This window comes from Pempheris klunzingeri, chromosome 3 (genome assembly GCF_042242105.1).
Source record: "Pempheris klunzingeri isolate RE-2024b chromosome 3, fPemKlu1.hap1, whole genome shotgun sequence".
NCBI classification, from domain to species: Eukaryota; Metazoa; Chordata; class Actinopteri; order Acropomatiformes; family Pempheridae; genus Pempheris; species Pempheris klunzingeri.
This window is the reverse complement of record NC_092014.1, coordinates 20,497,369-20,516,109: the sequence shown is the minus strand read 5'-3', so window position 1 is coordinate 20,516,109 and position 18,741 is coordinate 20,497,369. Positions and strand designations below refer to the sequence as shown.

Here is an 18,741-nt window from a genome sequence, read left to right as displayed (position 1 = left end):
AGAAAGATTGGATGGATGGATTTCTTTCCAGACTGTGAACCTGCGCATTGTGGCTGCGTGGCATTTTGGTCTATAAGCCCTGGTTTCCCTCTAGAATAAAATTTTCATGCCTAAGAAAGCAAGAATCGGTTTGAAAGCTGTTAATTTTTAAGTTTTCCCTTACATGAGATATGCTTCATCAGGGCAGTGGCAGAGGCAGCACAAGTGAGCAAAACTCTGAGTTAAAATCTGTACCAGTAAGTGACCCAACATGTATGTTTTCCATATGTCATAGGAATTGTACGCATGAATGAAGGTATATTTGTCACTTCTTTTTTCTGATTGCACATATTTTATGCAGCACATGGGACTACAACTTTCATTTTGTTGTGCAGTGCTGTGTTGAAGAGTGACAAATAAAAAAACCTTGTAAGCTTGTAAAGTCTAGAAATTGATGAGTGGCTGATACCACAATTTGTTGCTGCTGACAATGGATAAATGATCTGAAATGGCCTTGATGAGTTATTATGGTGACAATATCTGGAATTGGCTGAACAAGACAAAGTCAAGTAGTCTGAAGTAGTTTACAGCTTTTCTGATATAATCTGGAGGTCACTTGATCAGCAGCCTGTACAGACGCTGCTGGATGTGTTTTAACTGTCTAATAGTTTGTTCTGTACCCTGGTAAGTAAAGTAAATTGCTTGATTGGTGGCGTTATCTGTAGCGATAGGAGAAACACTGAACCAAGTGAAAAATAGGCCCAGAAATGTAATGACCTCTATATTTTACAAAAGGTAATAACATTTTGGGTGGATGTTCCCTTTAAGTGATGCTACTCTTTGACTGACTGATGTTCATGTTTGTGTTGCGGCCTACTAAAGGACGTCCAGTTTATAAGCTAAAATAGTTTTTGCAGCCAAAAGAAATCATACAGTAGATACAACAGCACAGCCAGGATCAGCAGGCCCGGATGAATCACCCATTTATGGGCAGGTGTTTTCCAAGAGCAGACCTATTGCTCAGAACAAAAAAATCACATAAGAAATAAATTTCAGATATAGAAATAAAGTTCGGGCCTAACAGCTCAGAAATGTGCTTTATCTGTCTGTGCCAGCCTGTATTTTACTGTCGCAGCAGTCGCTGCAGGCTGTGAATTGACAGCGATAACCTCACAAATTAGATTTGGCTCTCTGGCTCTGAGCTGTGCCAGATCCATTTGAGACTACAACTCTGGACTGAAACTTTCAAGGCTGATGTAGAAGAAATATGTTTGAAATTGAGCAGCATTGCACCTTACCTGGGAAAAAAGAGGATTTACTGGAAGACTTAGAAAGGTCAAAGCTTAAATCCTACATTTGGAAAAGGTATTTCACAATCATCCGGTTCACTTTTTGAAGCTGATCGATCGTCCCTGATGTATACTAGCGACACTGCCTTGTTTTGTTAGTAACAAATTTAATAGACCATCAATCTCCGTACATACTGTGGCAGCTGCATATACCACAAGTAATTTACCTCACCTTGAAACTCCTCGACTCCTATTAGGAAAGAAATATATCCAGTTTATCCTCTTTCAAGCCATTGTATTCTTTCTTTGATTTGCTTTCTTTCTGCCTTTAAATCCTGTGAAGTTTGTTATTTTAGTGACACCTTTCACTGCCTCTTCACCCGGCTCTCTGTAATTTCTTTACCCTGCACTCTGTGCTCTGCTGAGGGAGATTACAGATAGCTGGAGGTGTGGCAGTGCTGTAATTCAGAGGCAGAGGTTGCCCCTATGTGTGTGTGTGTGTGTGTGTGTGTATTTGTGTACTGTAGGCCCTAAAACTCCAGCTCAACAGTAGCAATCTTATTACCTAAGGAGATGGAAAGGAGGGAGGAAACGAGGGATGAAGAAACAAGACAAATTGGATTGCAAAGGGAAGACTGATGTGTAGGTTAAATGTTCCAGATATGAAACAAAGAAAACGAGAGATATGTTTGATGTTAGCAGCAAGTGAAGCCTCCTATGCTGCTTCACCCTTTCCCTCACAACCAAACAGTGCTGGTTGTAGTCGCACTCAATACTGATATCACTCATTTACCCCTCCGAGAATTTTAATGGTTCTTTTTGGTGGCAGGATGTCAGGGAAATGAACTACGAAACCTGCTCATTTGAGTTGAGACCGGTTCTAGTGAAGCCACAACAGGTCCTGCTGTAGACAAGTGGCTATCGATCTGCAGAGGCAGCTGCAGAAAGAACCTGCATTAATCTCATCATCAGGGTTGAGGTAAATATAGAGGTGGGGGAGAGAGAGAAACCTAATAGGATTAGTCTGAGTCACACAGACGTGTGTCACTGCACGTGGATGCGCAGACACACACAGACAGAGCCTCCCATGGCATAATAAACATATGTGAGCAAACACACACAATACACACTAAAGCTTTTTAGCCATGCCGGCAACATGGCTGTACTGTCACTCATTCTGTCCACCCCTTCTGACAAGACACTCCTCAGGGTGATGTAGAATAATGGTGGTGATCTGGTGAAACTTTTCACGTAGTGCTGACACAAGGTCAAAATTTCAAATTTCAATTTGTCCGATACTTTGGACAAGTACCTGCAAAAAATAGTGACATTCCCATGATCCTTAGCTGTACTTTGTGTTTAGCTCTAATCAGGAAAAACACTACTCTAGAACAATGGTGATTATGGCACAGTTAGTATATTTCAGAAATGATTGTGCACACAGTCCATCATGTATGGAGAATAAACATGCACACCAAGACATGTTTGTAATGAAGTAATTTTATGTATAAAGTATAATTACATTCTTATATATACATTATTTCTAATTTTGTCCATCCAGTGATAAAATCTCGGTGTTTAACAGTCACTATAGCAGGGTCATGCTTCACAGGTTAACAGTAAATAAGGCACTGTCTGTGTAAACACAGTGAGGGAGGAGGATTAATGGCGGCCTGCTGCAGCCCAAACTGACCATTATGTACTTGCAGGGCAGGCAAACACCGGCAGGCGCTAATTAAAAGAAATGTCTCAACTGGGTTTGTGGGATGTTCATGTCTGCACTGAAATAACACTGCTGTGTGCCAAAAAAAAGGCAGCACAGAGTGTGTTTTGATGTTTTAGCGACTGTACTGCAGCTTGGACTAGAAATGAACCCACAATTTGTACAATGACAGTGCTACCATGTGCCTTTAACTGAGGTTTAACTGAGCTTTGAGGGACGATGCCCCAGTATTTCCCCTTATAGTCCGAGCTAAATGCAGTAGAGAGCAACGCAACTAAAACCAAAAGTCTTTCATTATAAAAGTTTTTATTCATTCTTTGGTTAAAAAAAAGACACACTTTGTAATCACAGAGGAGAGACAAAACGGGAAAAGTTACTACAAATCTATATTCATTTGTTTTTCTGGTCGTCAAAAAAAAAAATCATTTGGGTTAAAACTGCAATATGTAGTGGGGGGGGGGCAGTAAAAAATACTTAAATACATCAAACTGTAGGAAAGTTTGACAGAAAATAAAAGAAAAACATTGATACATTCATGAGTGACAAAACACTTACATAAATAACACACTGGCTTATTGGAGCTCCACTAAACAGCAAGGTGTTGAGAAGCACTGGAAGAAGAAGAGGACAAAGAAGATGACAACAGAGCAGAGGCTCCCAGAGAGGAAAGCATAAAAAACATATTTCATGCTTTTTTTTCTCTCTGATAATTTAACTTCTTCTTCCGGACTATAAAAAGTGTTCAGATAAAAGCAAGGAAACGTGCTCTTTGGTAGAACTCGTCACAGCCAGTAGACAGACAGCTGATTACAGGTTGTAAGCATTACTTCTTTTTAAGGGGTTAAAAGGCGGACAGGTTGGGAACCACTAAGAGTGAAGCAGAGTGTAGCACTAAATGGAAGAAATGTGACATAATCTTTGTATATTTTAGAAGCTTCCATTTCAAACCCAAAGCATACTGCAGCTTTAACCTGTAGTTTTAGTGACGTGACGACATGCTGGACTTAGAGACATTTTAAGCTTAAATACTGCATCTTCTTCCAATCTGTGTTTTGTTTTTCTGTAAAAGAGGTTTCACAAAGGGGGAATTTATGTATAATGTGGCGTATGGTGGCGGCATGTTATTTAAAACATGGAAGTATTATTGGACCAAGCTGTAGTCAAGGGATGTGCGTTGGATGCAATAAATAAAATGAAAGCTGCTGGATGACTCTTCAAGAGTTAACTCGACATCTAACCTCCTCTCTTAAGAGAAAGATCAAAGAAAGAGAAAAGCATTTGTCCCTCACCAGGCCTGCGTCCAATTCCTCTGCCTTTCCTCCCTCTTTTCCTGCATTCTCCTGTATTCCCTCCATCTTATTCACCCCCCCCCACACTACCACAACTTTGTTCTGCCTCCCACATCCTCGTCTCTGTACGCCAGAGTTTCTCCGTTTCATCCTCATGCCCTCTCTTCTTCGTCACAGCTCGTCCCGTGTGCTCCAGTTCTCCAGTTCAGACTGCAGTACGTCGGAGTTCTGGGCCTCAAAGCTCAGCTCCCCTTGCTCCTGAGTTTTCCTCGACTTGGCTCGGTCCCAGTCGGTTTTGATAGTCTCGTTATCCCAGACCACCGATGTTTCCGTGTCACTAATGTAGCCCTTGTCTCCTGTGTAATGGGTCGGATACACTAGAAGCGGCTCGGCAGAAAACGCACGCAGGTCTCGGATCTCAAAGTGGTCCATGTACTCTGAACTGATGAGTGAGAGGAGCAGGGATGTGATTAGATTAACGAGAGCGCTACAGGACAGAATCAAACAGAAGAGACAGATAAGAGGATCAGAAAGAGGATGAAGGGCCAGATGGGTTAAACTCACACTGGATGTTTGTTGTACATGACAGGGAGGAACTCGTCTACGGGAAGCATCTTTCTCAAAGGCTGGGCCCCGAGGAGCTTCTGGGCTCCTTGTAACGACAGCATGTAGCCGAGTGTCCAGTAGGAGTAGTCTGCCTCCACCAGATTGTGGATGTTTGGTACAGACTTCTCCGAGTGGTCCACCTGCATTCGCTTCCGCCCGATGTAACTGAATGAGAGTCGATAAAAATCACAATCACTACACTTGGAGTCCAGTTACGGCTGGATTAGTAACCGCATCATCTCAGACTACAATCAAATCATTTAAACAGGACTTACCATCTTGTCTTCTCTTCTTATTTAAAAGTTTTGCTTTAATGAAATCCTCAATATTATTCAACATAGAAACACTAGAGTCCCTTGGATGCGTTAACAACACAATATGTTTATGGCCATCTAGTGTTTCAATGCTGATTATGAGAATTCATGTTTTTCTAGTCCATTTGGTATGATGGATGGCAAATTGATCAATCTCTGCGAGTGAGAAAATGCCGCAGCAGCTCAGCAGAGTGATGCTAAAACGCATTATTCCCACAAGTGCTGTGATCAGTGGTGTCTGAGATATCATGAGTGACAGATGGATGGATTTCACTGTGGGGGGACGATTATCCTCTCTGTTTACGACATCGTGCTTTCCTTCTGTTCGTTGAAGCATCACTCACATGAGATCCCAGTCCAGCTTGTGTGTCGTCACCTCCTGCAGCAGCGCCTGGAGACGTCGTTTGAAGAACACCTCGAAGCGGAGGTCGTCCTCGATGATCAGGGAGGTCTGCAGACCACGATCTGCGATCTGCACACAGTATATACGGGAAAAAGTGGATTTCCATTCCTCTCATAGTGCTGTTGTTGCATTAGCTTGATTCAGGTGGTTGAATGTAGCTGGTTTACATCCTTATGCTAATGGACTGCACTCATTAGGGACACACTTTCTTAACTCTTACAAAAAGAAAACAATCCACAAAAGAACCAAATTTAAGCACAGTACCTACGGTTAGAACTTTTTCTGATATGATGTTTATGATGTAAACTGAGGACATGAAGACAAATAACCATTGACAGGTTTTCAAAACTTATTTCACAAAGGGTCATTTATTGAAACATCAATAAAACAAGCTCATTACTTCCCCCAAGATGTCTTTTCTCAGACAAACAGAGTTACTCTGTGTTTCGGTAGTAAACGTTATCTACCTCGTACAGGTAGACTCAGAGGCCTGAGGTCTCACCTCCTTCCAGATGTTGTAATGAGAGAGGAAACAACCGAGTTCGCCCTTTGTGAGAGGTCGACCGTGATAAGGGTCTTTGTACCCGGGCAGCATCTTAATCCCCATCGACTCTGTGTCAGACTTGTTCAGGGTTCTGAGAGAAAGAGAAGGGGTGGACAAAGAGATTACAGATGTAAACAATAAATCATAGGGATGTGATGTATGTGTAAAAATGACATACATAAAACTCCAATATAACATAAGCCAGGCAGGCTTTTAAGATGAGGAAATGGAAGGAACAATCAAACACATAAAACAGGACACAACCTAATGGCTGGTTAGCCTCTATATTTTCCTCATAGATGAGGTAAAACTGTGTTCAAGGGATCTATAAATGACAGCATGCGCCCGCTACTCTTCACCTGGTTGTTTGTCTGAGCCCTGCATCAATCTACTCCGCATGTTGCAGAGGCACAAATCAGGCAGAGACAAGCAGTGGGGGAGGAAGAAGAAGAAGAAGAAGAAGAAGAGAAACGTACTTGCCATCCACAGCAGCAACAACCTTACAGCTGAGCTCCTGCTCGTATAGAGTTCTTAGCATTCGCTCACGACGGTCAGTTCTCCGCACCAGATTGATCATAAACACCTGGGTGCACACAAACGCAAAGCCTCACACACACATGCTGAGGTTACTGTGTGTGTTTTTATGTGTGTATGTGGTTCAGTGTGTGTACCTCATCAAAGCCCATCTTGTTAGGCTGCTTGGGAGGAAGAGACAGGAAGCTGGAGGGCTCCAACGGAGGATTTTTCACTTTCAAAGAAAAAAAAAGGAGGGGGGTGGATACAAAGAGAATGTGCAATGTGTTGGAACAGGTTTGCCCAAAACGTGGACCAGAGATGCTCAGGGGTCCTCAGGAGAGTTCTAGGGAGCTCCCTAAAAGGAACCATAGTTTTGCTTTTCCTTTGATTTCACATGCTACAATCTATCAAGATGTATGTAAAAAAGAGGCCTATTAGTATTTTTCATGATGTAGGCTTCACAGCCCATCTCACACGTCTTTCCCCACCTGTAATGCACACAGACATGTTGTACAGTATATAAAGTGATATTTAACAAAAGACTCTGATAACATGGAGTCTATCTTGGGAGTCCTTGTATTCTGGGAGTCCTTGGTATAACCATTTTGGCAGTCCTTGAGTTATAGGAACATGATCCATCACTGTATTTCCTTTGCATTTTAATGGCACTTTTTATGCACACTGCTTTTGCTCTCCTCTGGTACTGTGTGTGTCATCTGAACAGCTTTCCATGCTTAACTACCAACGTCTTAACCAGAGCAAAGTGGCTGCAGAAACATTTAAGCAAGGGTGATTTTGCAGTGTAGCAAAAGCAGGCAGAATTTAATCGTGAGTAGTTTTCAGGCATATTATTGCATTCCTATGGTGGAAGCGTGTATCTCTGAAACTCTGAAAAAGTTTAACTTTATAACTTTGGGCAACCTCTTGCATGAAGATTATGTACAGCAAAAAAAAAACAACATCCAGTTCAGTTAAACACAAGTTGTAAACTAGAATTACCGCCTCACAGTTCTATACTTCCGCGAACCAGTTAAATTGCAGTTTATATCCATATCTGTCCAGACTCAAGGTTAGTGTCACCAATTCAGTGAAATGTGATCATGTGGTCACACACTCCCGCTTCTGTTCCTGAGTTATGGTGTTGAATAATGGCCTCAAGCAGAAAATGTCACAATGATGTTGACCTTAGCACATTTGGACATAAAATGTTGTCACTTAATCATTTCAACCTATCAGATATTTTGTAAAATTTGTAATTATTGTATGATTTCTTGAGATATAGCTACAAAACATGTTCTATGAGGTTATGGTGAGCTTTGAAGAAATTCCCTGAGGGTATTTCTGAGATACCCCATCCATAAAAATGGGATGGACGGAGAACCTGGACACATCATGCCTCTGGCCATGCCATTGCCAGCACACAGTCATAAAAATTTCAAAAATTAAATGCAAAGTCTGCAGACTAGTACAACATGACATGGTGAAAGTTGGAGTAACAAAATTGGTACATTTGAAACCAACAAACTTCCTTTGTACAAAGACATTATCCAGTCTGATCCAGTCTTTTTTGTTAAATCATAGAACACAAAGAAATCATTCTGGTCTTTCTGAGAGCCCTTTGACCCCTCGACTCACCCATGATCTCAAGCTGAGTATGCAAGAAGCTCTCCACCTCATCCTGCATGGTAGCGTAGGATCGCATTGGAACTGGGAAATACCCGTATGTTTCTTTGTTGCACACGTACATCTGCACATCTGAGAGGATATGAGAGGAAAAACAAGCTTACAAATACATACAAAACCCACAAGACATTTAACAAGACTTCCACACGACTAGTCCAAATCTGCTGAATTTGTCTCACCTGCCATGCGAGCCGAGTAGGCAAAGACGATAACATCATCCATCGCCCAGCTGTACTCAGGATGCGGCGGATAAAAAGCCAGCTGACGGGAGGCCTCTTTCTGTAGGTCCACAAGGTAGGTAGAGTGGACCATCGGCACAGCGAAACAGCCGCGGCGCTCCTGCTTACGGATGGGCATGTAGGCTGGTGTGCGCTTGTAGTAACCCTACGGGGAGGGAACACAAACACACAAACACTGTGAGGTTAGTCACAGTTTTCTTGTATCCAACTTGTTTCTTCATGAAAGGCAGGGGGGAAACTCTAAATGTCTAAAGACTCAATTAAAGAGATATGAAAAGACACTTTATAGGAAGACATATTTCAAACTCTATACTTTGCCACTAAGTTACTGTAAAATAATGAGTATTACTGACTTTAAGAAAAAAAAAAAATACAAATATTGCTTATTGCCTTTTGGCTACAGGAGCGTTAACTGTCATGAAAGAAAATGTTCTTTGAAGGAATCAGAGAGGCTGACTCTTCGAGTTGGTTTATTTTGTGCTGGAGGACAGACCGTGTCCATATGTCTAGTCTGATTTGAAAAGAAGCAAGGATGAGTACTTAAAGGCATCCTGTCTAGACAGAAATAGATCACAGGCAGAACTGTATCCAAGACATACAAGTACGCAATGCCTGACATATCAGATGTGCAAATGTGATTAGACAAAATCACCACAGCGTCTGCATATTATATATATTTAGAGTTTTAAATTAGCAGCACAAACAGCAGCAGTATTTGGTGAAGCCAGCACTAACAGACTGAGAAGGTGGGGCAAATTAAACATAATAAGCAGCGTGGGTTGTGAGAAAAATCATTTACACATTTGCACTGTAATCTCAGAGGAATAACTATACTGAATGCAATAAAAATAAGAAAACATATCTCCTGCGCAGTGAAATTGATTCATTATTCATGCACTCTATTACACAGCAGGAATGTATGAAAAGTGACATTTTACTCACTATCAGAAATCCATAGAGTTAATAGCAGACTTTATCTGGACCACATTATTCGTCCAGGAAGACATTATGAAGAGGCTTTACTTGATACATAATCTTCACAGTCTGTCGGTTCAGGTTGTGCTTTGGAGTAAATCAGGGTGTTGGAAGAAACTTTCATTATGTGTGTGATACCACACCCAGAACAGCAACCCTATACACGATGTAATGCTTGAGTCTGGTGCAAAGGAGTTGTGAAGTGTACCTAACGCTGTTCTGGAGGTGTTCAAGTTATCAACAGCATATAAACAAAACATCTGCTCTACCTGGGAAGTCATGCCGCACCAGAAGTTAGAGTACGCAGCTCTAGACTCCAGCATAGGCGCTACGATGGTCATGTTCTCTCTCATCAGCTTCCATAGCACATTCGGATTGGTGAGCAGGTTGTCGCAGTCAGCCACCTGCACACGGGCAGAGAAATGTCACAGCTTAACTAACGCTATCCAAGTTCATTCACTCCCAACTCAAGGTCTTCTTACTAGCTTTTTTCAGGGTTTAAAAATGAGGAAAACACTTTAACAATCTCTAAATCGGTACACATTACATCAAAATGCAGGTAACCATAGCAACAATATTTCATTCTACACTATCCCTTAACTCTTACGGGTAAAAACTAATCAGATCCCTGCAGTTCATTAAGCATTTTTTTAGATTTTTAGAAAAAAAAAAAAGTGGCAATTAATAATAACACAAAAAAAGCTCACAGATGGTTGTATTCAGTAGTCATTGTTTTTGTCACTTCAGTACATTTCCTTTTGTTTTCTACTTTTTATCCCAACGATGGATGCGTGCTCATTTCAACAGTTGAGCGCCAGGAATCAGCCCACTCACTTATACACGTCTGACCCCCCAGTCAGAGGCATCACTGAGAGAACATAATAAGAAGAGGCTTATGAAGCCGTTGAGTAGATAATAACATACCAGGAGGTAGTCGGCCCAGATCTCACGGGCAGTCTCCAGCGCTGCCTGACGGAGCTTCATTACATGTTCATAACGGAGATTATTCCAGTGCTTAGGCCCCACCTCGTCTTCAAAGGCACTGAGACACACACACAGACTCATTGAGTGATGCACTTGTATGCCACACACACACTCGCTCAGACACACACACACACACACACACACACACACACACACACACACACACACACACACACACACACACACACACACACACACACACACACACACACACACAGAGTACCTGGGTTCATCTTCGGGTCTCCACTCCACATAGTGATAGTGATTCTGCACCTTGATGAGCCACTCTCTCAGGATGGCTGTTGTGTTATCTGTGTTGTGGTCTGTCGCCACCCTGTGGGACGATGAAAGGAAACAGAGAGAGAGTGAGGACTCCACCTTGATCAGCAGAACCACCACCTCTCTAAGGTATTCTTCTCACTGGTTCTGTGTTACTTTGGCTTAGGAGTAGATATATGGACAAAATCTTCAATCACAGTGTGTCAAATGTTAGATTAGAACAGCCATAAAATAGGAATGCACTGATCCGATACACAGGGACAATATTGATCCCAGTACTGACCTTATTAAATCATGACTTGTGTCCCCATAAACACAGATTGTTAACACTGGCGTTAAAATTCAGTGATTCCTCCTTTATTCAGCTGTACTGATTGATTTTTGAGCACCACAGAAATCCCTCTGTATGACGAATGCCTGATTTATTATTATAGTTATTATTCTGTCAGTCAAACAGACTTCTCACAGCTGTAGCTGCATTGTTTTCTGTTCCCCTCCATTCATTTATGATAGTGAACTACATGAATAACGCTTCCACTGACAGAAACAAATGACATGCAGTCATATACTCATGTTACCTTACACACAGAAGATGCAGACATTAGCACACTCCTGTCACATTGGTACATTGCTAATCGTCAATAAGTTAAGCTATCAGAATCTGTGTTTCCATCGGTATTTTGAAATAAATATAATCCAAAGATGCAGCATGTATCCTAATAAAGTACATTTTCTGGTTTATGCAACACTGACAAACTTAAATATATCAAAATAATGCCGAGGAGATTAGTCATTTATAAATAAAACAGATTTAATGAGGAGCTTCTTAATGTGAGAATTAGCAGATTTTCTGTATTATATAACTGCAAATTCAACAGATTTAGGTTTTTTAACATTGGTCAGATGAAAAAAAGCAATTTGAAGAGGCCATTCTGGGCTCTGGAAAAGTGAAATGGGCGTGTTTCACTTCTTTCTTTATGCTATTTTATAGAATAAACAATTAATCGCTTAACCAAAATTAGTCAATAACGTCAATAACTGTTATTTCATGACAAATACATGCCATCAACACATGAAGCATAAAAAAAAAACATGAACAGATGAAGGATTTCTTGAGCTAAAACCATCAAATAAGCTCAGAAAAGTCTTACATGTCACTGTATCACCTTAACGCTGCAATGAACTGATTTTCTGGCTATTATGGGGCAGCAGAAGCAGCATCATTTTAACCATTTTTCTTGACATGAAAATGCAGCTGCAGGGAAAAAGACAACATTTAAGACATATCTCAGTATAAAGCAAGATAATATTGAATTTTAACACCAACGCTGCCTCTGAGGGTCTGCTTGTGATTAGAGCAGAGCTGCACGTCCCTAATGCCAGGCGTGGACAAAGAAGAACAAAGACAGACAATAGGGGCTGAGAAGGGGAGGAGTGGCATTCGTCTGCTGTCTGTGTTATCATAACAAATCTCAGTGTGTGTCAGTGAGGGCCAGAGACACAGACAAACACAGAAAGGGGGAAGGAATGACACAGAGAGGGGGAAAGAATGTGTAAATATGAGAGAAATGGAGTGACAGTAGGCGTGCTGCAGTTGTTAGTTTCCCATCTGTCTGTGGCATTTTAACAGCACAGTGCCATCTAGGCACCTACATGTGACCAGACCACCGATCCATCTTGTTCCCTCTCTGCATCCGTCTACTTTCCCCTCTCCGACTGCAGAGCTAGTGAATAAAAAAGGGCTTATAGAGAGAGAGTATTTGAGATTGCTCGCATGCCAGCAATAGCACCGTGCCTAAAGGATAAGAGAGAGCTGAGAAAGAGGCAGAGGGATGAAAAGGGAAGATTTATGGATTGATATTATGCCTCCTGCATGTCCCTGCAGAACACACACACACACCATTAGGCAGTCTGCATGCATGTGTGTCTATGCTGCTGCTTGCCAAGTACTCCATCTTATCCTGTCAGGCTGATAACTGCAGGTATCGACAGGTGGCCGGCTAGCGGCTCAGTTTATGTCTTGCACGCTGCATTTCTAAACTTTTTATATCTGTTCTTCCACCAGGAGAAGAGATATGTTGTAGATCAAAGCAACCACGCGGAAAACTGAGCTCACGCTGCCAATGGGCACAGTTAGACTCAGGCACACTGGCTGAATTTCTGGCTCGAATAAGAAAAGCTCAACATCCAGGCTGGTTTGTTAAAAGAGGCGCACGGACACTTGAGTCCCTCATTCAAGCTCCCACTGGAAAAGTTCACCCATGAGGCACAGCACCCTCTCTGATCAAACAATCAAGTACCAGCAGCGCATGATGTTTATTTTAATCCAAACTCACACAGCTACGTTAAACACAAGTCTGCTTGAGGCCATCATCTGCCTTTGTTAGGCCACTGGGTTGACAAGAAATATAATCTAATCTGACAGGTCTGATTGCTGATGAACAGATCATCATAGTCTTCAATTACAGATGTGCTGGCACAGGATCTGAACAAGAAGATGGAGCAGTGATGTTACATTTGCAAACTATCCGATTTTTTTCAATGACTCTTTGGTACGAACAAAGAGAACCAAGCTGTATTCAATGAGAGCCATTACTTTTAAATTGTGTCCAAATTTCACTGCCTGGCATAAATCAACTCCCCTTTACCAGAACATTGAGAACCTGCCAGTCACAGGAGGTACACATGTTAGAGACAAAAAAGATCTCATTTCGTTTGCATAAAAGTTCAGTATACTTGTTTTTACTGTGCCAATAAAAGGTTTTCTAACATTAAGCGCTGCATGAATCGAATTCAAGGCGAAACAACATTATAAAACGTTTCATACGGAGGGTAAAATCAATGTGAATTCACTGAGCAAGCAGAGGAATGTGGTGTCACCTGGTGAAATGTGTGCAAAGCAGATCACTGACATTAGGTCTGGCATTACCAGTAATTTAGTCGGCACATGCCAAATTAAATCATATTAGTGGGATGTATTAGTGTGACTCTGATCTCACCCTATTATTATCCTAGTGATTATTTCGCGGATAGACCCAGTAACCCCTGACCTCTTGAAAAGATAAAAGGAGGATGAGCCTCTGGGAGAGGAACAGAGCCAGAGGATCCGGCTGCCTTCAAAGAGCTGGGGGTCTCATCACAGGCATGGGTGTGTGAAGAGAGCTCTCTGTCACCAAGAGGAAGTGAGCAGAGCTGCTGGAGATGAGAATCATCTAGAAGGAGGTGGTGGGTGACAATATAGCAGGAAGGTAAATCCTGCAGAGGCGTTTAATTGGCAGCCTCACAGACACAGCTTGCTGTACGTGGATTGTGCAGGATTCTTTTTTTTATTTATTTTTTTCTCCCAACACTACTGGTTTTGTGTCCAGTCGAGCAAGACGAGGATGTGGAGGGAGAAGAGGGAGGGGAGGAAAACCAGGAGGGAGGGGAGGGGGGGGGGGGGACACGCAGGGGCGATGAGAGAGAGGATCTGTGACTACATGGAACTTTTTCATGGGCACGACTCTGCTTGCGCAGCCCGCCTTCCGCGCTCCGCTGCCGGGGCCAACTCCACACGGCACCCCGGCGCGTGTAGAGCCACGCTGCTTTGACTTTCACTCATTTCCCCGCCGGTTTGGTTTGTTAACAGAGGAGGCGAAGCGTTTCCCCACATATTGACAATAACACAGCGGCCCCACCTGGCCAAGGCGCACAGGCACGCAGAGTTTTCCTGTGTAATAATGTCTACAGGGGCTTGACGTGTCTCCGGGGCTCATCTAATGAGCTCACACTGACGTTTAACCCCTAGTCCCCCCTAGTCTCACTTATTCTCCCGACTGTCGTGTGTTTATTCGAGGCTGCACACTCACCACAGCGCAATGCGGTCCTTCGGGTAGTCGAGGCGCTCGATGGCACCGAGGAACAGCGGCAGAGAGTGCGCAGAGTTGCGGCAGACTAGCGCGATGACGACCCGGGGAGCGAGGAGCGGAGACTCGGGGCTCCAGCGCTCCTCGGGGAAATACCCCCGGCTCGGGCCCGGCAGGAGAACGAACAGCAGGGCGGGCAGCAGCGAGGTGACCCGGGGCATGGCAGGGGAGAGGAAACTCGCTGCGGCGGATAGAGAAGCGAACGAGGAGGATGAAGAGGCTGAGGGTCCCGCTGTTGTGTTACGCCGACACTGGATACATGGCAGAGGAGCTGGCTGACTTAAAGGGCAGGTCTGGACTGGTTTAAGGGGAACTCGGTGTTTTCAAAACACAGTCTTGGGCCCTCCTTCACGTGTCTGGTGCACACGATGTAAAGGAACCATGTCATATCCTGCCAGCTTTGGGTTTAGTGTCTATCCTGTTTTATTAAAATAACTTATTGTATCCCAAAGTAGACAGTGAGGTCTCCAGTGCTGTGCTGTCCTCCCCTTTAAGAGCACATCCAGCTGTAGTCCATAGGAAACAGATAGGAAGCGCTATGGGCGTGTCCATGTGTTCAATACACTACAGGCCTGCAGGACTGAAAGGAAGCAGGTGACACTAAAGTTTACAGCTGTGGTTCCCAACCTGTTCGGCTGCAGGAACTCTACACATGAAGCTAAAATGTCTTCCTGTGACCTCTTATGACAGGAGCTGTTCAATCAAAAAATCTACACTAAAATATTACACAGAAAGTGTTTTTTTTATCCCTTCAGTCATCTATCAAACTCAATATCATACAGCCAATGTTATCTATTCTACCTGAGAGAAAAGTAGCAGTACAAAGTCAAATAACATTACAAAAACTACAACAGTGATGTAGCTCAAACCAACACAAAGACACGCCGCGAGGCTGCTGTACTGTATGCTTCCATGAGACACAATGTTAAAGGGTTTATTTGGCAGGGGTTTCTTTTCCAAACTGAGGGTCTAAGGGTAGAGGGTAAAGCCCCAGGCCAATTTGGATTTGTGATTTCGGTTATATGAATAAAACTGGATTGACTTGACTTGAATGGGTCTGCTGCTAATGAGTACTTTCAGTATTGATTTATCTATGGAATATTCTTTAAACATTTGATTAATCATTAGAATACTGGAAAATGCCAACAACAATTTCCCAGGCCTCAATGTCTTGAAATTGCTTGTTTTGTCTTATCAACAGTCTAAAATCCAAAGATATTCATTCCTCTCTGACAAAAGCTAAGAAAAGGAGCAAAGCCTTGAGATTTGAGAAGCTCGAGTAACGTAATGTTTATCATGTTTATAAACAACAAACTATTAATTGATTTATTCTAACCTAGAAAACAGTGATACAGTAACAGAGGTACAGTGAGGTTATCGAGTTTATGGTTTGAGTATATTCTGTTTTTTCAGCATTTAAATGCCTACTGATCAGGTTAAGCCAATCTCCCTATACAGCTGTCAATTTATCCCATTTTTGTTTATGTTGTACCTTTGTTGTGAAACATGCAAATGAACATGAAAATATGGAGATCTTGGAGGTTATGACCTGTACCTATGTGCCTGTAGTACACCAGCCTTTACCACGTGTGTCATTCTGCACTTCCTTCATGGTTCAGTGAGATGGACCTGGATATGAGGTAGTGTGGTTTTCAGAGCTTTTTGAGTCGGCAAAAGTGTCACATCAGGTACTGACAGGGTACCTGATGTGTGCGTTTTGTGTTCAGAAGCAGAGGCTTCAGAGGATTGGCAAAGGTTCTGCTGGTATCTGCAGAAACCAGGAGGCAGAGAGCTCGTTGGTACATTGGCTCAGAAAAACTGGAGCTGGCGCTGCAGGGGTTTCTGGGACTGACAGGGAGAAGCATTAACTGCTGTGGCAGGGATACCCCATCACTGCAGGGAAAAAAACACAATAAACATGCACAGCTGTCTGCAGAATCATACAAGCTCATTATATTACAAACAGTACATTTAAAAAGCCCTGTAGTTGCAGTGCTAATGATGGGGCTGAACATTTGGTACTTAGCCTCAGTACCTGATTGGGTGTGGCAGCTCAGGTTGTCTCTCAGGATGGAGTGGAAGATGGTGTCAGGGTGGATGAAGAGGGCTTGCTTGGGGTTCACCGTGGCATAATAATGAGACAGATCCTAACACCAAGAGCAGCTACCATTAAACTGAGGACTAAAATAAAGAAGACGCACATATAAAGATGCAAAGACACATACCTGCTCACCCACGCCTTGTGCAAATGCTGTCAGTGCTATGTGCAGGATCATCTCCAGAATTAATTGAGATCGAAGAGCCAACAGTTCTGTATCCAGGTGCTGTGTTTGTTTGCATTATATGTGTGTGAGACAGAGACGGGGGCAGACAGAGAAATGCATGTTTGCGTGTTTTTCCTAAGCTCTCTTACACACCTTCACCACTCTCTCTTTGACCCTACAGAGCACCGCCGTGAGCTGGGAAGAGCCACAAGAGAAACATGGATATCGAGAGGCCAACCTCCAGAACATCGCAGCACACATATCAACCACCTGGAAGTGGTAGAAGGTGGAGGGATGTGAGAGACAGCTCGATAGATTTAAAGAAAATGCTTTTCTTCACCTTAATCTACCGGAAACACCAGCATGCTAATGTCAAATTATTTTGTAGAGAGCGTTCTGAGCTCAGGCAGGGCCACATCCTGGCATCATGTGGTCCACGGCCACTCAGAGGTGTCAGCGCCTGAGATAAAAACATCTTATGTAGCTCTACGTACACGCCTTGGATTTTGTCTAAAAATGCAGAACAGATTATATACCCCACACTGGTTTAATAGGAAATGTTTAATAAGGTACCTACATGTATTTTCATATACTTCTCTCAATAATTATTATAAATACATGACACGAGCCTCCATTAAAATATCTTGTGCCTCAGGCCTTGTAAACACTCCACATTCCTTAATAATGAGGCTGTCTGAAGGGACCATATAGACACCTCTGCTGTCACCTGAGGGAAATTTGGATCAAAGATGCTCATTCCACTGTTACTACTACTGCATTTGCTACGTTTAGATCTAGAAATTAATTGTTGAATCATGGAAGAGCAGCATCGTCAAAATAAGCATCTTAAAATCTTATAAGAATCTTTTTTATCTTATCTTATGTAATTGCCCTGTGCACCTCTGTTTTGATATCTTTCACTGATGTGCCTTTCAGTCCCAGGTCTATGATGCTATCTCATGTCTCCAGGAAGTGTTGCAGGCAGAGGCAAATCCATGACAGGTGGGTGTGGCCACTTCCCACAGAGTACGGTTGAGCCTTGGGGGGGATCGCGTGCAGAACAGACTGTGACATTGGCTCGCACACGTCTTCTAAAGGTGGTGGAGAAACGGATCAAGATGGTCCCAAACGGTCCCATTTTAGATCCTCTGAGCTCACAAACACAAACACACACCTGTGATCGTGTGAGCGATGTTGCCTGTTGTAGTGCTGCAGAGATGTTTTTACTCTTCCTTCAGTGCAGCCATGCCAGCTTTCACCTGACATTTTGCTGTCCTGTATACAGGAAGAAAGGAGAAATACAAGATGCATTTGGTTTCTACTTCTGCAAATGTACGTTTACGCGTATTATATTTTATTGTTTATTATTTTTCACTCACTCTGATCCAGCTTTTTCTCTTCCCACTATGATGTACAACAATCCTGGGAAATACTTGTTCTTTCAGATAGGACATCACCTCCTCCATCACCATGCTTACCAGCACCTGACGGGCAAGTAAAGATAGAGGAAGAAGAAGTAAGAAGATGAAGGATGAGGAGAGAAAACATGGCGCAGGTGAGTGTAAGATGGTAAAACATCAAGGCAAACAGAGGGTAAAACTATTTAAAATGGACTGAGGAGAGAGAGTTAGAGAATTTATAGGAAGTAAAGAGGTTTTGTCATCTTGTGCGGTGGTTGCTCACCTCCTCCTCATTGCCCACTGGATGTACCTCTGTTTGACAGTTTCCTCTGAGCTTCGTCAAGGAAGC

General features: G+C 42.8%; 1 protein-coding gene across 1 annotated transcript; it reads right to left on the bottom strand.

The window, feature by feature from the left end:
• Positions 1–4,390: 4,390 nt before the first annotated feature.
• LOC139223184 (procollagen galactosyltransferase 1-like) lies at positions 4,391–14,975 on the bottom strand. Its single transcript, XM_070855160.1, has 12 exons — positions 14,672–14,975; positions 10,768–10,878; positions 10,485–10,602; positions 9,830–9,964; positions 8,526–8,730; positions 8,299–8,418; positions 6,819–6,895; positions 6,624–6,730; positions 6,106–6,238; positions 5,545–5,672; positions 4,845–5,051; positions 4,391–4,722 (listed from the first exon to the last, which is right to left on the bottom strand). Exons 1-12 carry the CDS (start codon positions 14,887–14,889, stop codon positions 4,452–4,454), a joined length of 1,830 nt encoding a protein of 609 aa, XP_070711261.1. The 5' UTR covers positions 14,890–14,975; the 3' UTR covers positions 4,391–4,451.
• Between the last annotated feature and the right edge of the window lie 3,766 nt (positions 14,976–18,741).